This window comes from Cyanistes caeruleus, chromosome 5 (genome assembly GCF_971803275.1).
Source record: "Cyanistes caeruleus chromosome 5, bCyaCae1.hap1.1, whole genome shotgun sequence".
Classification (NCBI taxonomy): domain Eukaryota; kingdom Metazoa; phylum Chordata; class Aves; order Passeriformes; family Paridae; genus Cyanistes; species Cyanistes caeruleus.
The window spans coordinates 25,583,298-25,605,221 of NC_141705.1; the positions used below are offsets into that span (position 1 = coordinate 25,583,298).

At 38.1% G+C, this 21,924-nt stretch overlaps 1 protein-coding gene and 1 long non-coding RNA gene across 2 annotated transcripts in view; one reads left to right on the forward strand and one right to left on the reverse strand.

Annotated features, from left to right (window-relative positions):
• Positions 1-329: 329 nt before the first annotated feature.
• Positions 330-11,581, reverse strand: LOC111928047 (uncharacterized). The gene is made up of 3 exons (XR_015287262.1): positions 11,451-11,581; positions 9,564-9,708; positions 330-1,880 (listed from the first exon to the last, which is right to left on the reverse strand). It is a non-coding gene; the product is annotated as an uncharacterized LOC111928047 (long non-coding RNA).
• The window catches only part of ATP10D (ATPase phospholipid transporting 10D (putative)), a 40,583-nt gene continuing 29,711 nt past the window's right edge, over positions 11,053-21,924 (forward strand). Inside the window, 3 exon segments of the mRNA XM_023925265.2 lie at positions 11,053-11,603; positions 19,738-20,043; positions 20,813-21,007. Of these exon segments, the coding sequence (XP_023781033.2) occupies positions 19,778-20,043; positions 20,813-21,007 (461 nt within the window). The 5' untranslated portion in view covers positions 11,053-11,603; positions 19,738-19,777.

Below are 21,924 nucleotides of genomic sequence, written 5' to 3' on the forward strand. Positions count from 1 at the left end.
TGCTCTTGGTGGTAAGAGAGGAAGCGCAAGACTTAGAACGGGCACCACATGTTCTGTGGTATTAAATCAAATTGAGGAACTGAGGAGAAACACTGACTGCAGAAGCCCGTACTGCTTGTACAGTGTTTACCGTGAAGAGCTCATTTCAAAGTGTGAATTCAGTCCTAGCTTAGTGGAGGAGGTTTATGGAACAGGTTTTTACATTACCAGTGACCTTACCATGTGTTGAACTGATTGGATGTGAGTGCAAAGAAGCGAAACTGCCCTGATCACTTTTACAAGAAAACCCGTAAGAATTCAAGTCACAGCAGGTCACGGAATTGCACAGAGGCTGTTATACCTGTAGGCAGACTTTATTTGGCTGAAATCACAAGGTTAATTTACAGACAAACAGTATGTCGGTATAACACTGGGCTGGAAGAATAGCAAAGCAGCTACAAGTCTGAACTGGTGGATAGAAGGAAGGTCTTTGTAAAAAACCCAGGTCAATTCAGTCTTCAGCACAACTTCTTCACATTCATGTGGCCTTGCAGGAATGGGAGTTTTGGAGAAAGAAACACACAGAGAACAGACTTCAGGTTTTGCTGACTGAAAACTTTCAAATTCCCCCCATTTTCCTCGGGGTTTGCTACGCTAGTAGATTGGACATTCAAGAAAGGTTTCTAGAAAATTTAGTCCATTTTATTATGCAGAAATTATTCAAAGCTGCTTTTTAAATGAGCAGTAGATGAAATTTCAAATTAAAAAACATTTTCAATAATAATTTCCTTTATTCCCCTAGAGTTTTCTTTGTTAGATAACTGGAAACTCACCCACTTTGACTATACTGTGTTGCGCTCTATAAAACAGAGCACCAGGGGGAGCGGCTGCTCCGAACAATTTAAGCCCAGCGACAGCAGGAGAAATACGAAGGTGATCCAGACTTGCAATGAAATAATTTACGAAACAAAGAGAGAGGAAGTGAGTGTCCCACTCAGTTGAAAGGGATCAAACAAGTGAAAAATGGAAGAGAGCAAAGATGTAACGCATGAAGACAGGAACAGACAGAAGAGGATAAGAAACTGCTGTCCCATGTGATACTATCTCAGTGAACGTTTTCAAAGCAGCTACTTTCTTGCTTGTCTGAAGAATAAAGTATTTCACTTTTCATTTTTCACATATATGTAGTTTAAAAGTGATATTTTTGGTTCAGCCTATTGGCCCATGAGGAGCAAAGTCAGACAGCTCAAGGAAACCACAGCTGGGTTAACTAAATCCACATTTTGGAGCTCATGTTCAAGTGCAGCGAAGAAGGGGATATTAAACTGGCCTTTGGCAATCTGGACTTTGTTTGGAACTGCATTATTTGGATATGCCGTTGTTATAAATGAAACTAGAATTTTGACAACTAGGTCCCTTGAGGTAATAACAACTTAATTAAAAATGAATACAATTTAGTAAATTGAACAGTAATTTGGTATAAAAGAATACAGCATAGTAAAAGAATACAATTTAGTAAAAAATTACAATTGATAGATACAAATTTAGTAATTAAGTATGATTAAAGCATAACCAAAACCGACTGGGGTACAAAGAGGGCTTGTTACCCCACCTGACGTACAAAACCGACTGGGGTATGGAGGGGGCTTCCCACCCTGCCTCACGTACAAAACAAAGCACTTCAAGCTAAACTTACATACTGTATGCTTATACATATTCATTAATGTTTCCCATAAGTTTCCTCCTCTTTCTGATTTTAATGATTTTAAGTCACTATTCTTCACGGCGCATGCCTCACTTGTTGTTAGGGGGTCTTCAGCCTTCCTTTGGTGGTCTTTTGGCAAAGGCTTCTCCTCTTCCTCGTTGTCCTTTGGATAACCTTGCAGCTTTGCGCTTGCCTACTAAGCGTTGTGTTATGTTAGTCTACTAATTAGTCTTATATTAGTCTTATTCTGATCTTTAGGCCCAGTGCCTAAAGTTGTTCTAATTTTGTCCATCTCAAGGCCATTTTCGTCTTGGGACATCACTTATCTTCCAAACTACATCCCATACCTCAATTTTAACATGCAACATCTGTAAAGGGGGGCATCTGCCTTGTAACACTGATTCTTTTGATTGCTTCTAATAATAACTTCAATAACAGTTACAATTTAGTTAGCACAAATAAATTCCATTTATTACACCATCAAGTCTTAACCTTTAAAATTACCTGGTTTTCTTGCTTCTGTACCACAGCAGTAACAAACCACCCCACCCTTTGAAGTTAAACTCTAAAATAACAACAACATCAGGGAGAGAAACTTGCAGAACAGTAAGTATATATATATATATATATATATATACTATAAGTAATATAGTATAAGGATTAGTAGGCAAGGATTTCAGAGCAGCAAGGAAAGAAGCAATTTTATGAGAGAAAAGTGTAGACCTCACACTTATTTTATCCACATTGCTGATGACTTGTAGAGGGTTTTATTTGCCTATAAAGACAACACATAAGCTAAACTACAGTAATTAAATCCATTTTAAGATCAATCTATTTGTTGCCCTTGGTTTTGGAAGAATGGCAATAATTAAAACATTGGGAAATAACTTAATAAGCAGAGGTTATTAATGTAGTAATACATTAATAAAATACATTTTATTGTAACAGTGTAGCAATAATTATATATTAGTATATATAATATATAATAATTGTAATATGTAATGTGTATATAATATAGTAGCATAGTGTTTTACGTTACTCTAAGTATATCCACTTGGGGAGAATATCCAAGCACCAGTGTAAGTGTCCCACAAGGAACTATTAAACATGTATGTCAATAGAAATAAATAGGTAACCATGTATTTTACCAACACAAAGGGGACAGTAGATGCATTTTTTAAATGCAATGGAAACACTGAGACTGCAGTTGAGATTATGTTGAGCTAAGCGTGGGTTGCTGTGGAGAAGGGAGGTCCCACTGGTCCCTTAGTCTCTGTGGCCACCTCTGCTTCCTCTCCCGAACCCTTACACCTATAGCACTAGGGCACCTGGGGCTGCAGGATGAAACTGCAGCTGATGTAGATGAAAAGTAAATTTATTTTAGCTATTTATTTATTTATTTTATTTATTTATTTATTAGTTTTTTTTTTTCATGGGTTAGATTTTCACCATGAACAGAGCACCACTTCTGACAGAAGTGACTTTTGTGGTTGGGACTGAGGGATAAGACAAAACTACCTCTTCTGGTAGCCCATACTTAGATGAAATTGGTTGACACATGAATATCAATCAGTGAACCACTTTAATTATTAAACCAGGAATCTTGAAAGTTTTTTTAGAAGCTTACATATAATCATGGTCATAGTGATACGCTGCAGCTGAAGGAGATTGAAAATAACATATCTCTGTTTAATTTTTACACTCTGACGAGCCAATGAAGTTCATAGTGAGGCTGAATGAACATGACAATGATGTGCCTAACTTACTTTATCACTATTTGCTCTTCATAATCTATAATCATAATTCCTTCCGAATGACAAATCTGTTTCTCAAATTATTTTACTTGTAAATTTTGAACATGCAAAACTATGAGAAGTTTTGGTTCTTTCCCTCTGTTCCTATTCAGTAAATATAATGTATTCAGTAAATATTCATGTATCCACTCTCTGAGACATGAGGAGTACTGTGTCATGCATACTGTGGATAGAGTCTGTCTCTACACCTTTACACTTGTCTCTATCATATCTCCTTCTTCCAAGATGATGTAGAAGAGGAACTTTCTTAAATGTTCTTGAATTCACTTCTCACTGATACGTCAAAATCATCTTGTTGGTTTCTGTAGCAATTCTGTCCTTCCCACAGACAGCACTGAGGAACTAGCAATAGCTCTGAGGGATATTCCCGTGGTTCAACACCACCTTAGAGTCACACATTATATACACTGAAATCTGTACTGCCTTTCATGGACAAAAGCATAGTGAAGAGAGATCAAAAGAGATCTGCTACACTGTAAGATCTTCAGGGAGGAAGTGCTATTGTTGGAAACTCTCCAAGCATACTTGAAAGCACCAGCTAGAAAAAAATACTGTACACATTACTTGAATCAATAATATCATAGGTTTGTAAAATATCTGTACTATGTACATCTCAACACCTGCCTGGCTGAGGTAACAGGCAAGCCATGAGCTGGTATCACACCCACTATTGTGCAGGATAGAGGCAGAGGAATAACTTAGACCAGAAAAGTGACATTCTATGTACTCCAAGGAGCTGGTAGTCGGCTTGAGCCATATACGCATTAAAATAACAGCTCAGATGACAAAGTGGAGTCAGTAGCTGGGATTCTACTCATGAGTACCACTGGTCACCATCTTTTATAAGCAGCTGGGCACTCACAGACCTACCCTGCCTCTGCTCTCCTGTCTCTAAGACACACTTCTTTACATAAGCTTCTTTGATTGGAGAGGGAGGAGTCTTCATCTTCCATCCTACAAGAACATTATGAATATTCTCCTAACTCTCCTTTTTACAGTTCAGACCTTTTATTTCTTATCCCATGCTCATGGAACATGCAGAAAGTATATTTTTATCTTCTCTATTGATACCATCTTATAAGGAAAAATCTCTTGTCACTATTTCTATCCTTCTATGTCCCTTTCTTTATGCTTAAAAATTCTGTATGAAATGAACACCAGGTACACATCAGGACTGGAATTTTAATCACAATGTTCAGGTCTAATGATTGCAATGTCTGGAATTCAAAATGACAACAACAGAAAATTAGCAATGCCTCTTAGGGCAGATGTAGTAAAACTAAGCCAAAATATTCCCTTCTCCAAGCCTAACCTTAATATTTCAGTATTAACAATGAATGGTAAGAACATGTTGGTGCTTTTCAAAAATCTATGGACATTATAAAACAGAAAATAAAATCCCCAAAAGGTAAATTATGGTGACTCTTAACACTAATTGTAAACAACAATTAGTAGATGCTGGAATATGCTGCATAGCAAGTTGTACCAACACGTCATAATAGCAGTGGGGAGAAAGTATTCCTAAAATAATAAACACCCCACTACAAATATCTCACCTACACAAGGACTTCATGGTCTGTATTTATTATATAACTCTTAGTTGAGAGCTACTATTACAGCTACTATGCATTTTATTCTTATCACATCATATTTTGTAGTGAAATGAAAACAGCAGTTGGTGAAAGTTATGCCAGCAATACTATTTCTGCTGACAGAGGTTGTTTCAACCAGGGACATACAAAGAGAAGGTAATTATGACAGACTAAGAAAAATCAGTTTGTTTATAAAGATACATCCATAGTAAGGCACAGCAGTGCTTTTTGACTAAATCTCTTCCAGGGTATGTGCAGCTAACTTCCTCCCAGGAATTCCTCACAAAATGGCCCTGTGATTTATAAGTCTTTTATCAGTCTTGTCAGTCTGTGTCCAGCATGGCAGCACATTGTATTAGCCAGATTTTCTGGACTTCTTTGTGGTCTCTAAATAATACACTATGGAGCAGCTCTTCACATCTCTGCTTCCTACTGCTCTTATCTTTTCTACAGGAAATAACAATTTAATAGGCTGCTCCCAAAGAAATTAAAACAAATACTGTGAATGTGACAACTATTCTCAAAGCTAACTGTTCAAGTATTAATTTGAAAACTAGATTTTTAGAAGCAGTTGTCAGTGTCCTGGACAGCTTCTGCATATTTACCAGCTTTTCAAACTTTGCTAACTCTTGCTGCAGTTGTATGACCATATGACTCATGACCTCCATGACTCCTGGGACAAATTGTGGTTTGAATCATATTACTGTAACTCCCCTTTTTTCTTTTTCTTTTTTCCTCTTGAGAGTGTCTCAAATTAGCAAAAACACAAAAAGAAGAGAGGCGCTTTCTTGCATTGGGAATTTTCTCATGGCTAAGTTGCTGATGAATAAGACACTGTACCAATACAAACATCTCAGCTTGCCTATGTGTAATTTCTCTCAGTACAAAAACAAATATGTTCTAATTTTCAAAAAAAACACTACCAGCCATCTGAAAAAGTCTAGAAGCCCTCTAGTTCATACACAAGTGCAAGAGTTTTGTACATAGGAAAATGCTACATACAAATAGGGTTTGCTATTGTAATAGCGAATGGTAAAATTTTCTACAGAAATAATGAATAAAATAATGAATCTTATTATGTGGGTGGACAGTGGTAGTTTGCTCACACCAAGTTTTCAATGCATTGATGTTATTACATCAGGAGAGGTATTTTTAATTTTCAATAAAGTAGCTGAAATCTGCTTTTATTTAATCTGGAGCAAATTCTAGAGAAGAGCTCTCTAGAAAATTTGTTTGCATTGTGAGGATGTGACCTACTTGTTCTTGCAGGTGACACAATAAAGAATGAAGTAAGAATTTTTTTCATTTCACAATTTGGAGAATATTTCTAGAGAAATACTGAGCAACTTAAAACAAATAATTTACAATTATGTTAATTTTCCTAGTTTTCCTTAAATAGTTCATCTACTTACAGGGACAAAATATAAGTTGTTCACCTGAAAATGGGACATGTTTTTTCCTTATGTTATTTACAATGTAATAAATGACATAAAGTTCTAGCAAGGAGCAGTCGGTTTAATAGTGTCACAGAGTGCAGGGTACATGTAAACCCTAAACTTTCTTCTAAATTTGCACTTTACCTACAATACCTGTGAAAGTATAAATCTCTCTTGTCTTTACTTTGGTATGGCTTTTCATTAGTTCATCTTGGATCTGTGATGCACTGGGCTCACCAAGTGAATCAGAAACAAACACATGGTAACATTTTCTCCCAGTTAGCTAAAGCTGTACTTGTGCTTTGTCTCAGTCTTGGTCTATCTTTGTTTATACTTTATCTTGGTTTACACTGGCTCTAGAAGGTGAAATGATCAGATATTATGTCTGCTGGGGCAAAGTTTCACCTTCAGAAATGTTTAAATATACACGAACCATAAAAACTAATTTTTTTCCAGTGAGGTGTCTTGTGGACACTTTTAATCTGATACTAGGTTTCCTAAACTTAAATTAATCATTTTATAGGAAACCAGCCTTGGATTTTTCCTTGTGAAAAATACCTGAGAGAATCAAAAAGTCTAAGTGGTATCTTCATATTCATCTGCTGGATTATTTTTCTTTATTCAAGAAATGGATATAGTAATTGTGACATAATTAGCTAAATTAGAATATTAAAAAAATTTGCTTGGCATGCTGGAGTCACTGTCTAGCAGAAATTGTTAGAAAAACTGTAGAAAAATTTAATAGGAAAAAAACCACTTGAAAAATATTACAACCCAGACAATAACTTTATACAAGCAAAGATAAAGCAGCAGTTACTAAATATTTCATTTGGTATCACTGACTCATGTCCTTTTAGCTGATAAAGTAGTTTGATAAAAAGAAAGTGTAGAATTAAGGTTATTTGTGGATCAGATAAATTCACAAGTCAACCTGTTTTTATATACAATGAAAAGGAAGGTACATAAGTACATAAGTGCATATCAAAAGTGTTTTGACACACAATGAAACTGTAACAGTTTAAACCAGCTAATGACAAGTTGACAGCTGTAGATAAGGTTGAAGATTAGCCATGGGAAATTGCCACATCAGAGTAAACAGAAGAAGAAGGAATGAAGCAATTTTCAAAGTGTATCAATCTGCCTATGTGCAATTCCACTTTACTTTCCAATCATACACACTTTTCCATCAGTCCACAAGTATCAGTATTAGATGGTGTTGCCTTTTTTTAGGGTTTGTTTCATGTCTTCTTATTCAATGTTAGCTCATGGGGAGTGAATACAGATTGTTAGAAGCTGGAGTCTCCACATAGATTACCCACTCAGCTTCCTCTATTGGATAAAGTAAAAATGTCAGGATAAGAGGTAAATTCCTGATGCAGTATCTCATTTAAAATTATTTTCTGCTTTTAAGAAATAAGCCTTTTAAAAGTGAAAGACTTTGCAATTCCTTGTTAAATTCCAGCTGATAATTACTTTATATGGAATGGATAACAGAATGAAAATCTCTTGAACAAAAAGTCTCATCATCTTTCTGGCTTTCAGTATGGAAGTTTCTAGTACACACAACACCAAACCACAGTGAGGGACAATCAGTAAGTCCTATGCTAACAGTAATAACTGCTACTAGCTGCTAATAACTGCCCGCCAGAACTGGCATCTAATGCCAGCTTCCTGGTTCCTTCCATTCCGCAGTTGCCTAAACTTGATGGTATAAATCACAGGCAAAGCATGAGGATTACTTGAGTAAATATTAGTCAGTTATTCCCCTAAAACTTGTTTTGTCTACACAAGCTATGTCACAGCAATTTATCCAACATTAACATTAAGGTCTGAATGGATTGTTAAACTACATTACACCTTTGGGTTCACTGCAGAGCTAATGAAGTAAAACATCATGAAATTACTGGGTAATAATCAATTGCCTTTCTGGCTATAAGTTATTATTAATATGCCACCACATCTTCAAAGATATTTGAACTAGAGTGGATATCATAATAGGTCACTACCTACCTGTAAATACACACTGGATCTCTCAAGTACATCCACTGACCTCATCTGGATGCACTAAGCTGATGTGGGAGCATCCACACTGCTGTAATGATAACCATCTATGTCTACAACCCCAAATTCCCACTGGCACTGCTATTTATATGTGTTTGGCACTGGAACCATCACCAGGTATAATTCTCCTCTGGGGAAGTGATTCTCCCATAGCATAATCATACCCAGGTTTTCACATTCCATTAACTTGAGGTGCTCTGGGAAATGTTTGATAGCATGCTATAACAAATTTATCTCTTCCTTTCAGGCCTTCATTGGAAAGTTTTCAGTCTGCCAACATGTTTAGTTGGCAGCTCACAAGTTCCTCTCTTTCATGCGTCCCAAACAGTGCTAGTATGAGCACAGCAGACTGAGTTGTTCATGCTTGCACTTGCATGAACAGATAGAGGATTTGAAATACACAAAGAGCTCTGTGACTGTTTTGGAGTCATCAACAGCTCTTGTGTCATTGGACTTAAGTTCACATAAGTCAGGGAGTCAGGGAAGCTCCTGAAACTTCAGGAAACTGTGGAGGAGTGCAGAGCATACATGGTAACTTAGAAGATTGGACCACAGAACCAGGTGGACTGGATTTACTTATGAAAAGTATTCACAAAGATAGGAAAGAATAATCCAAGTTCTTGTCAGAAATACAGCTACTGAAGAAAAATGTACTTCTAATACCAAAATTATTTTTGTACTTAAAAAGCAATACTTACAGGGCATTCACATCTCATCAGTTACCAAAGTGTTGAGAAAACTATTATTTAAAAACATACTTGTCTTCATATCATCACCAAAAGATAACAGAATTGTCATTATTCCTGTTTTCATTATTGGTGGTTTCCAGCAGCGAGGGCACTAAATGGTTTAGGGCACTCAGTGGCCCTAAGATCAGAGTGGAATTGAATTCACTTAGCTCTTCTGTGTGACTCCAAAGCTGGTCCAAAGCCATTGTTTTAGACTGAAATTTTACACTTAGAGTGTGGGTACTTACTGTTTACAGGAGCAAAAGGTAGGACTGACAGGTGAGGATCACATTCTTTATTTAATTCCCACTGCCCTGGATGACCCGAATTTTGAAGTTTTTCTTTTTCATGTGGCGGTTCAAGAGATGATATAAAAGACATCTGCAGATCTCTCTGGGGAAACAAAAAAAGGATGTATCTTTGTAGAGGATGTTTAGTGTTATTATCTCCACACAATAAAGCTATCATTGAGATTTCTCAATCAAGCACTATCTCTGGTGACTATGATCTTTGTAGTTACTCTTCCATAGGCTACCTGGGAGAAGGCAGTTTAATTACACTTCAGACATACTGGTGGTTACTTTACATGTTTGGGATCAAGACTATTCATACTACTGGACAATTATACAGAAGGATAAAAGTGAAAACGTGTATGTAATGGCCAAGTCAGGAGTCAGCAATGCCTCCCACTCACCTGATCAGCGTTACCTCTCCAAACAGCTCACATGCTCTGCTTCAACACATCTAATTAAAGTGCACAGAATGCTGCACTAAGGCAGCTGTGATCCTTCTGGCAGCCAGGGTAGCTCATTTACAGTTTGGTCAGGTGTTTTTGGGTGCACTGATGTAGAGGCCTAATTGAGGGAATTGTTATTACTGTGCAAGCAAGGGAAATAAAGTAATGCCTTTCATAGTTGTAGGCTTTCAGAATGGACTGTCATGCATGAAAAAACATGACTGGGAAATGTAAGACTCTGGATATGAATTATTTACAGCTGCAATGGGATTACAGTAGCTGTGGTTGGTGATAAACTGTGTGATAGTCTCTTCTTTGTCAAATATCTCTGCCAACTTGAATGTTCAAATAAATCAATGTTAACCAATTAAATTGTTTTAAACTGACTGGGTTTTGGCAAAGCTTGCAGCAGCTTGCTCTGCCCTCCCCAGAGCTGATTCCTCTTTCCTACAGCACCTGAGCCAGCAAAGGTGGTAGAGCCTGCCTGCAAAGAAACAGAACTCCACATCTTTTTCTGCCAAGAACATACGTAATTTCAAGGCAGTAGTTACAGTCTTCCTTCATGTAGAACTTTTATTCCATCTGACATGCCAATATGTTTTGAAATTTCTGCTAGCCACATGGGCACTCCAAGGAACAGACCATCAGCAGCTGTTCACTGAACATAACCTAAAAAAGGTTTTCAGTGTGGTCAGGGTGCAGAACATTGGTGCAGGAACAGGGTGCAGGAGAGCACAACCAAGTACCACTGCTCAGCAGAGCTCTCCCAGCACTCTGTTAGGAACTCTTTGGTGACACTGGACAAGTACTGGTAACTGCACTATATTTCAATAGGGACCAAGAGATCTGCAAATAACATTTCCTGGTGGATTTTTTTTTCTTCTTTCTTTTTTCAGCGGAAGATGATCTTGAATCAGGAATTCTCTCAATTCCGTGTAAAAGGCCATGTGATCTCATTGTGAGAGGCAGCCTTCAAGAGTGCTCTGGAAGGCAGTAAAATCGGAAAGGACAATGGGACTTCACAAGGGTTATTGATCAAAAAAACTCACTGAAGTTCCTGATGGCAGTGATTTGTTTAAGGCAATTTGGGAAGTTTCTCAATAGCCAGAGGCTTACTTCCTAGAAAACAAGAGGAAGTGTTTGCTAACTTTGATTAGCCCAGTGGCTAGAAAACTGGATGTTTAGACAGGACAGTGCCATGGGTGTTGTAAATGACTGTAAACGATTAAGAACATCAGTTACCCTTAAGAGTTGTCAAGGGTGTCAGGGTCTGTGACAGTCATACTTCTACTCCAAACTCCACCTGCCTTAAGACGAGGCCTTGAGGCAAAGAAAAAACAAACCTTTAAACAATAACTAAGCGTTATGGACTCTACGGCAGCGAACAAAGCTCCCTCACCCAGAGCCGTGGGGCGTGCGGACGGAGCGCTTTATGGAAGGGTCCCCGACCGCAGCTCGGACCGGCGGGTGCGCCTCAGTCCCTCCTCGAGAGAGAGGGATGAGAGCGGAAAAGGGGCGAGGGGAAGGAGCGGCCAAAGGCCGGTGTGCGCAGGTGAGGGGCGGTGGGGCGGAGGCCGCCGGGGGGGCGGGGCGAGGCGGGGCGAGGCGAGGCGAGGCGAGGCGAGGAGAGGAGAGGAGGGTGCGCGACCATTCCCCGGGGATGTGCTCGGCTCCACCGGTAAATGCGGAACAGTTTCAGCGGGGCAGGTCGCCGGCGGGGTCGGGTGTGTGGGTTGTGGCGCGGGAGGACAGCGGGGCCGGGCTCCGGGAGCGGGACGGAGCGGGGGAAAGGCGGAAGCAGGGGCCGCGGGGGAGGCGCCCTCAGCGCTCCCGCCGGTGGCGTTGTGCCGGCGCCTGGCCCGGGAACCTCTGCCGGCACCCGAACGGCCCCTCCGAAAACTCAGCGGGGGCTGGAACACTGTGGGCGGTGCAAAAGGACCATTTGTGGGTTTATGTTTTTAAATGTCCCCTGGGCCACCACCGACGTCCACCACCCCCCTCCCCCCCACCCCCGCCATTGCTTATGTTAATCTCGACTTTGACTCCAGAAACAAAAGTCTTTGTTTTAATAGTTCACGGTAGTGACTGAGGTGTCAGCTTTTTACTACTTTACCGATTCATGGCAAGGAAGTAGACTTAAGTCCATATAAGTCGCAGGGAAATTGCTGAAACTTCAGGAAAGTACAGAGGGGTGCAGAGTGCACATCTTCACTCACAGGGTTGGAGCACAGCAGTAGTTACTGGACTTAACTATGAAAAAGATGGGTAAGAATAATCCAAGTTCATATCAGAAAGACAGCTAGTGAAGAAAAATGTACTTCTAAAATCAAAATTACTATGATTTTAATACTTGCAAGGTAGTACTTACAGGGTATTTACATCTGACGTCTCAATGAGTAAAGTGTTAAGAAACTTCGTATTTAAAAACATATTTGTCTTCATATCATCACCAAAAGATAACAGAATTGTCATTATTCTTGTTTTCATTACTAGTGGTTTCCAGCAGAAAGAGCACTAAGTGGTTTACCTAGGATTGGAGTGGAATTGAATTCACTTAGCTCTTCTGTGTGACTCCAAAGCTGGTCCAAAGCCATTGTTTTAGACTGAATTTTTACACTTAGTGTGGGTACTTACTGTTTACAGGAGCAAAAGGTAGGACTGACAGGCGAGGATCACATTCTTTATTTAATTCCCACTGCCCTGGATGATCTGAATTTCAAAGGCAATAACCAGAGGTGACATGTTTTTAACAAAAACTCGACTGAAATTGGGACCAAGTGGTCTACATGAGTACTCAAACATACTCTCTAATTAGGCATTACTGTCCCACCTTGCTTGTGCCAACATGAGTACTTTAACAGCTGTAATGATGGATTGGGAGATCCAGTGATGTTACTATATTTGAGTTAGTAAAAGGTCTTGCAGATTAGTGAGAACCAGGTTCAGTAAGTACCAGACTCATTATGAAGGAGTTGACTAAGCCAGGAGTAGAAGGTAGAAGTGAGAGCAACTGTTCAGTGTTAACTTCTAACTCAGTTCAGCTACTAACAGCAGTGATTATCTAGTGTCTTAGATAGTTTTGGGGTTAGTAGGGTAAGAGTTTCAGCATTCTTAACTCCTTGCATATTTTGCTTTTACACTTCTATATATTTTGGCTTCATTTTTATTGATAAAACCTTTAAAGATACACATTTGTAATTGAGCCCTCAGTTGCTATAGGTTACTTCTCACTGTCAGGTTTGAAATAATATCTCAAGAATCATGTTTTATAGTCTCACAGGAAGTCTCTGGTGGTTAAAGTGGATTCACAGGTTATTCCTGTCAATATATTCCCAAGCAGTAGGCAGGTTTTGTTGCTCTTTGGCAATCTTGAACCTGAGGTTCAAGAGCTGGTTTTGTCGGAAATTCACTAGCCCTAGAGCATTAGACCTGAAAACCTCAGTGTATGCCTTAGGAATATATGGAACTTTTGAGTAGCTGATAATGTAGAAAACCAGAAGAATAGAAAAAAATAGAGAGCTAATCTAGTATTTTAGGAGTTCAAGTAGAGTTTATTGCTGTAATAGGTATTTTCAGTATAAATTTCAATGAGTATGCTAGACCTTATGTACACAATAGAGTTTTGGCCCTTTAAAAACCAGCAATACCGCCAATTATTTCTCTTAAAAGTATTTATGATAGCATAGGGAGTGTACACAGCTACAAAAAAAATCCAGAAAACCGAAAAAACCAAACACACATTGTTCTGTATTCCATGAACACCGGTATAAATTTTTAACATGAGACCCATGCCACAGTATTACTGTGAAATTCATATGAATTTCACAGATAGCAAAGCATCTGTAGTGACTAAATGCTGCCTGACCATAGGCTAAAGAGACACCTGTGTGGAAAGATAGTCATACCTTAAGAGAAAATAAGTATTTGTTCTTCAGAGTGTAAATTAATCTTTAGGCCCTGGTTCCCTGAACCTTCTTCATTTTCTGCTAGCTTCTGAGTTTTAAAAGATGATTAGGAGGAGTTTTTAACTTTTAGCCTGTATAGTTCTGTCAGTGTAGTGATAAAAGTGCTGGTGAACCTTTGCAGTGACCCCTGCTAAGAGGTTTAAATGGGACTGTTGTGTGGATTGGGGATGATCCACTCTTCCACAGCATTATGTAGTGTGACTTCATCTAGGATAGAATTTTTTGTATTCACTGGTCACCCAGAACCTCAGACCTGCAGAACATCTGGATATATTCATGTGGGGAAGAAGGAAAAAGGGTCGTTGCTGGGAGATTCATTGTCTAGCTTGCTTGCCTTTTAGGTGCTGTAGAAATTTTTCGGGTGAGATAATGAATTTTTTTTTATTGCATTTCTGTTTGCCAAGAATTGATTTATTACTTCCTACTGGAAACTATCCCAGATGAAGGCCTACTGCACACTTCTTGAGAAGGAGTAGGATAGAGACACACACCATAAGCACACATGTGTCAAAGGTCTGGGGAACATTCTTGTCAAATATGTCATTAAATGCACATTTACCAAGTGCCTTTAATAAAGAACTTTCTGAAAGAAGAATGAGGACTAATTATTTGGAGATCATAGCAAAAGAGAAGGATGTTGACAGAAGGGAGGAAGTGGTTAGGAGAAGCCAGGGAAAATGGTTAGGTACTTCATATGACATGTGAGCAAATGACCACATAATAGTAAGGTGCAGTTCCAGAGCAGGATAAACATAGGCTAAATTATCTACACATCTCTTTTGCTGATGATTTTAAGAAATTATCTAGTATGAGAGAGGTCAGTGATTGCTAAGTGATTTGCTTAAGGCTACCAATAATATAACTGGAACTAAGGAGTTTTTAGTGTCAGCTCCATTCCACACCAGGAAAGCTAGGAGCAAAGGCTTGCATGTAGATGTGCAGGTGGTACTTCACAAAGCTGACAGAATATTTAACAGACAGTGGAAGTGATGAGAAAAGATAAGAGCTTAGGGACATGAAATACACATGCAAGAGAACGCTTACATGGGGCTTTATGATGCAAGGTCCTTCTTCCAGGGAAGAGACCATTTAAAAGTAGGGGCTTCCTAAGCATTATCACTAGCAGAGGGTTCTCAAAGCCTGTTTTTATTGTGATAATAGGATGGTCAGACATGGAGAGTGTGTAGTGTTGATCTGTTCTGTGTTAAAAATGATGCTGCTGTGCCTTGCTGTAACAAAGGTATAACAGCCAGCTATTTCCTGTTAACCTGTATCTAGTCCCTTCAGTTTTACGTAGCCCAAAGTGCTTTTATAAAAAGAGGAAAGAATCAGAGCACATGAAGGAACTGGTGTAGAAAAACAAACAAGAAACAAAATAAATCTAGTGTCATATAATTTCCTTCCACATTTCATCATTATCATTATTTTACTAACAATTGGTAAGCTTACTACAAGAAGTAGTAAGCTTACACTCCTTTTTCGAGTGTAAGACATATCTGAATTGCCTCTGTATCAGCTGTTTCCGTGTAGCAAGATCAAGAGTGTTCACTTGAGTAGTGTAATAGCGTGAAAATGAGGACAGGCTAGCTTGTGTGAGGCTGTCCTCAAAACTTAGCATGTGATCATTTAGGCTTCCTGTTTTCGAATACATGAATATTATTCTTGGGGGCTTTAAACATAAACACATTTTTTAGAAATAAACTACTAAAAATAGTGCTTCAGAGTAACTTGTGGATCGTTTGCCAGTGTTTAAAGAGGTATCTGCCATTTTGTGTTACTGCTTTAAGTTCACATTAGCTGGGGAACTCAAGACTTGGCTATGAAAAATAACATGACAAAATGGTCAAATGTTTTAAGGGAATTGATTTCTTAGAAAAATTGTTTAAAATAGCTTTTATTTGATCTTTGGTGACTTAATCCTTTAAAATATCTAATGTGAAGCTGATGAAACTCCTGACCACAGAAAATGTGTTCAATACTTTATGAACTAAATTTAATGAGGAAGAAGAATAAAATTACTCAGAAGAGTTAAGAAGTGCAGAAGAGGTTTCTGAAGTTTGAATCCTCCAAAGTGATATTTTAAAATGGCAATGCAAATTATTAAAAAAAAAATCATTTGCAAAATAGTAGCTCAGTCAAATCCCAGGTGAGTCAGAGGGAATTATGGCAGAGTATGAGATTCAGATACTTTTTTCCCAAGATGTCTGTTAATTGTCTGAGTCACTTCTCTGATCATAGATTACTTGTTATTTTTCATACAGTATTTCCAGTGTGGTGGATTTGTGTTAGTTATTTCTCATCTCTACAATCTTCAGTTTTGTTAGAAGAAGTTACATTAGAATACTATAGATACTGACAAAGTATGCGGTGCACAGAACTGAATCTGATGTTTCCTGTTCTTTTTTAAGCTCCTGAGGAAGGGTGGGGCAGAGGTTTTGGAACTGTGTCAGGAGTCAGAGAGATACTATGAGGTGGGGGGTGACTGCTTTTCAGCATTGCATATGCAGTTTAAACTATTAGCTCCTCATCCAGTGGTGAAGAATTCCACTTTAATGTGCTGTCATGTTAAAATGACCACTTCTCTTCCTCCGTGCTTTCCCCAACTGCTTTATTTTTTATAAATAGTGGTCACTGGGTATCAAATACTAGAAAAGATAAAACATTATGTAAAAAAAAAAAAATTAGAATTTAGAAGGTTTTGAAATTTGTGAGATGTATTTCAGCTATATAGGTTATTTTGCCTATATAATTTTCACTGAATGGACAGGATGTCCTGTTTAAAACTTCTGCATTCCCATTAGTCCTGGGAGATTGAGAAAGAATTCCTTCCTTCTTCATCAATATCAGATGTTTGTTTGCCTGGTCTTACAAAAACAAGCGTGATTTTCACTAGAAATACAACCTTCTCTGAAATACCTGGCTGGCAGCATCTTGTGAAATTTCCTGGCATTTACTTACTTAAGTTGGCTACTAGGTCATTGTACACTTTAACAGTGTGTAGATATATGTCAGATTATTGGGCAAATGTGTGGTTAATTGACAGACCCTGTATGATTCATGCTAAAGATGAAAGCTTGAAGGAGTCTGATAAATTTAACAGAAGAAATCATGTGAGAACTCTCCCTGGTAATCCAGCATATTTTTAGTTAAAGCAAGCATTTATTTTAAAAGGCCTCTCATTGTATAAAACCTGTTGGTGCAATTACTGATTTGTCACAGCAGAGACAGGTAAGGAGAATTGTTGTTTCCTCAAAATAGCCAAGCCTTCAGGATGCCATCCAAAATCCAGAAGTTTGGGATTTTTTTAACCATTGAACTGCTGAAATTTTTGATTGCAGAAAAAAAACTCCAAACCTACCTCTTTTCAGCCAGCTATCTTTTAAAATTCTTTAATTTCCAGTACTTTGTTCTTTAATTCAGTCCTGACATTTGTTGATAGCCCTGTGTTAATTTGGGCATTTGAGAATACTAGGTGTATTGAAATCTGCATAGTCATGTATGGACTCCACTAGCAGTACGTTCTGCAGTCCCTAAACATTTTTGAAGACCTTTCAAGCTTTAGACATGTTCTCAGGCTCAGTGTAAATTAACTGAAGCATCTCTTTCAGGTGTGTACGGATCAGTGTTCATATATATGACTGTATGGTAGCCCTACACTCAAAATGAGTCATTGGTGTGAAGCAGCTGCTTCTAAATGGCAGTTTGCATTTCTGGAGGGAAGGCTGGCCCTGACTAAAATGGGATGGTAACCTGTATGCAGAAGGCAGTCCCTCTGGAAACTGTCTCCTAGGCAGTAGGATTAGAGGAAATAAAGATGCCACATTCTGTGAAAATAAGAGGATGACATGCATTTCAGAAAATCTTCACAACCTCGTCTTTCTTGCTTCTCTAAGAAGTCTCAGACACAGCTGCATTCCCTTGCAACCTTTGGTAGTCTGATGATTACTGAGACCACAAGGTTTAGGACTGAGGAAAAAAAAAGAAAGCCTTTTGCACAGACTAGCCCCTTATGTTGTCTGGAGGAGCACTGCAGAACAGTCTTGGAAGAGCAGTAAGGTACTGCTAGGGGATTCTGAGAGGAAATGCTATATAGAGGGTTTTGTTTTGGTTTTTGTCTCCTTCAGGTGCAGGTCATGGTTTCTAAAGAGCATGACTTTCATGTACGTGGTTACAGTCTTCCAGGACACTGTGACAGTCAATGGCTATCTACATCTAATGGTGATAGAACAAAAATGTCCCATCTTAATTTGATGAGAGGAAGAGGCTAGATAAACATTAGATAAAAGCTTTCTAGCTGCAGGGTAGTGACACAGAGGTCCAGGCTTTTTAGGAAGTTTGGAGAATCTTATTTTTCAGAACAGAATTGGTTAATGTGGAGATACAAATAGTACCCAATTTTTAGAGGACCTGGTGAGGGCATTGTGCTCATGTGTCAAGAATTCTGCAGTTTTAATAGAAGAATCAAGGAAGATATGTAAGAGAAGATAGTCTGGATAAAATAGTCAAGTTGATAGTTTGGAAAATTACTATTTAGAGTAACATTTTGGAGGAATCTGAGCAGGACAGAGTGACATTTGTCAACAGAAGAGAAAGATACCATATGAACAGAAGCTTCAATTGATTGAAACCAAAGTCAGGATTAGTTTGGTAACCACACAGGAGAATCTGTTGTGAAGAGATTTCATTTAGGGAGATCCAACAAATTTTAGAAGCAGCTTTTGTGGGGGAACTTAGGAACAGGATTTAGTAAAAAAATTTGCTACAATCTATGCAGGTAGTAAGAGATGCAAGTAAAGTAAACTGAAGTGAGAAGCACTGGTGATTCTGAGCTCTTGCAGTTTATGGTTTTAAACAAATGTAGCATGAAATGTTCTATGGAAGAAGTGATACAAGAAGTGTAGCAACCATTAGTTAAAACTTTCAAATTGTAAAAAACTTTGTTATAAAAACAGCACTTTTGAGCGTCTACTAAGGCATGGTTTGTGCAGGTGGCCTTTCTGACTATATTGAGTGATTTGATAAAGTAAGCAATACGTATAGCTGTAAGTGAGTATCACCTATAGCTGTGAACTTTTGCTTTCTGTAGGAAAACAAATTCCTTTATAGAATGTTAGAGCTTAGTTAGATAAAGAAGCAGCATTGGCATGAAATTTACTCATCCTCTGTCAGTTGTTAAAAGTTCTCAAACCTCTTTCTAATTCACTGGAAGAAGTTTTGTTGATGATAGCTACTTAGTGCCTTTCACTGGCAATTCCTCACTTTGTGTCTAAGGCTGTGTTCAGATGCATATTGCTAGATTTTTGACTTCTGAGTTTAATAAGGTTTGTTAACCATCAGCATGGACTGCAGTGTCTGAGATGAGGGTTCCTTTCAAAATGCTGTTCTCTGCAGAATTAGCAGCTTGTCTGCCTTTCTGCATGATCCTGCAGCATGAGAAACTGGTGGGTGGACTGCTATTACAAAAATACTGTGCATTTTAAACAGAGTAATCAGATTATAGGAGGACCCTGAAAGGTTTGATGAAATTGAGATAAATTCATTATTTGATGCAGAAGTTCCTTACCTTACCTATTAACAGTCTGGGTTGGGTTCATTATGAAAATTACCTTTTTCTTGAGGCTCATTCAAAATGAGCCTCTTCTCATTCTTGTGGCTGTGACTTTTCGTTGAAAAGCCTTACAGAATTGTTGTCTAACTTGCTGTATTTTCAAACATTTCTAGAGAGATGACACTCCTTGGACTATAAAGTGTTTCAGGTGCAATGGCAGATCCCATCCGCTGGGCCCGATACCGCTGGCAGCGACTGATAGCAACAGAGGGCAGAGAATGCAGCAGCAACAATTCAAGTAGCAAGTGCTATCAGTCATCAAAAACTACTGGCAAACATAGGATAGTGATACCATGTTTGGGACATTTTAAAGAAGAGTATGAAAAGGTATCAAAACTGTACATGAACAACAAAATACGGACTACTAGGTATACTTTACTGAATTTTTTACCACGGAATTTATTTGAACAATTTCACAGGTAAGGAAGTCCTTTTTGATTGTGGTAATTCTTCTTAAGCTGAATCCTTCTATTTAAATATTTGTGTGTGTTACTGCATATTAAAAAATTATTCCTCCTGCTGACCTATTACTTCTGAAAAGATACATTATATGGCCAAAGTTTCTCGAGTATCATCATTGTTGAGCTAATCCTTTTCTCCTTAGCTTATGTACTTTCCACTTAGTCTGTTCTTTGGACTATTGAACTATTCCTTGCTCTTGGAGCACTGCCACATACCAATCAGCAGTAGGATCTTTCCACTTATTTCCTGCAAATGTCTTTTTCTCCTTCCTTCATGTCTTTCTCTCTTGCCAATTTTTTTTAATCTTCCTTCTGCTTGGAGAACTGCTGATCTGTCAAGCTCTGCGGGGAGGTTACAGGATGCCTTCCTTTTTAAAAGATGTCATCTTCCCTAATAGATGATAAAGTTAAGTTTAAAGGACCAAGAAATTTCAGAGTGCAAATTCACCAGTGCCTCACTCTGGAAAACATGTGCCTGAAGGATAGTTTTGAAATACAGGAGAATTCTTGGTTTCTGCATTAACTGATCATGTATGTTAAGCGACTGTGTTGCTAAGTAATCTCTTGACTAGAGAGTGAAAACAGAGTTCTGGAGAGTTATTCCTTAAATTGCAGGTGAAGAAAAGATAAATCGCTGATAACTTAAATGTTTGTATAGCATGGAGTGAGGAAATAAGGACCATTGTCTGCTAGCATGGCTAAATCTTGTGTTTTCTCTTTGTTTCAGAGTTGCCAATTTGTATTTCCTATTTCTAGTTGTCCTAAACTGGGTTCCTTTGGTTGAAGCTTTCCAAAAAGAAATTACAATGCTACCTCTGGTAGGGGTTCTTACAATCATTGCAGTGAAAGATGGTCTGGAAGATTACTCAAGGTACAAAATGGATAAACAGATAAACAACTTAGTAACCAAAGTATATTGCAGGTAAGAGACAACAAACTTTGTGGTTTATTGTTATTACTTGATTTATTTTATTTATTGTTATTATTATATGATTTGATTATGACTATCATGAAAAAGTTGGTGATAACTCTTTTGGTTACCTTCTGGATACTTACAGTAACCTAAAATAATGTAATTTGGAAAAGGTTTCTGAAAGTCATTTAGTCTTAACTCCCTGCTCAAAGCAGAGCTATTTAGATCAGTTCACTCAGGGACTAGTTTAGACTTGATTACCAGTTTTGTTAAATGGTTATCAAATTAGTGTAGAATCTGCAAAAAAAACCTTTTGCTTTGAGACAAATGAGTTCATGTATGTGTCTGTAGTATGTTAACCAAGGTACTTTGACTAGTTAAGCATTGTTGTACATAGCATTTGTTTTGAAAGGTGTATTTTTAATTCCTCTGAAATGGCTGCATGGACATTGAAAGGCTGCTAGTTTATCGCTCATTAATAGCATCATATTTTACTCATAGTGTGATACCACTTGCCCAAACAGAACAAGATATTTTTCTGCTTGAGTGCATCACTCAGTTTGGTGTGAGTGTTAGCATCTTGTTCCACCGTGCAGGACTGCAATGTTACACACTGTGGGTGCAAATCAGGCAGGGAGTCTGCTAGTGGCCGCTCTGCTGGACAGTTATCATGGATAATAAAAAGATAGGAATGCAAACTGATTATATTCTGAATTAACTATCAAAAAACTTTAAGTATATATCAGTGGGCATATGGGGCATAATTGTGCCCACATATATGCCCACATAATTATTTTTCTTTTATACCTGTCATAAAAGGATATTCCAAGTTGTAAAATAAAAAGATAAAGGAAGTATTGTGAATGGTATTTTTTCTTTCTTCCAAGCTTTGTTTCACATGTGGGAAAACATGTGTTTTGGAAAAT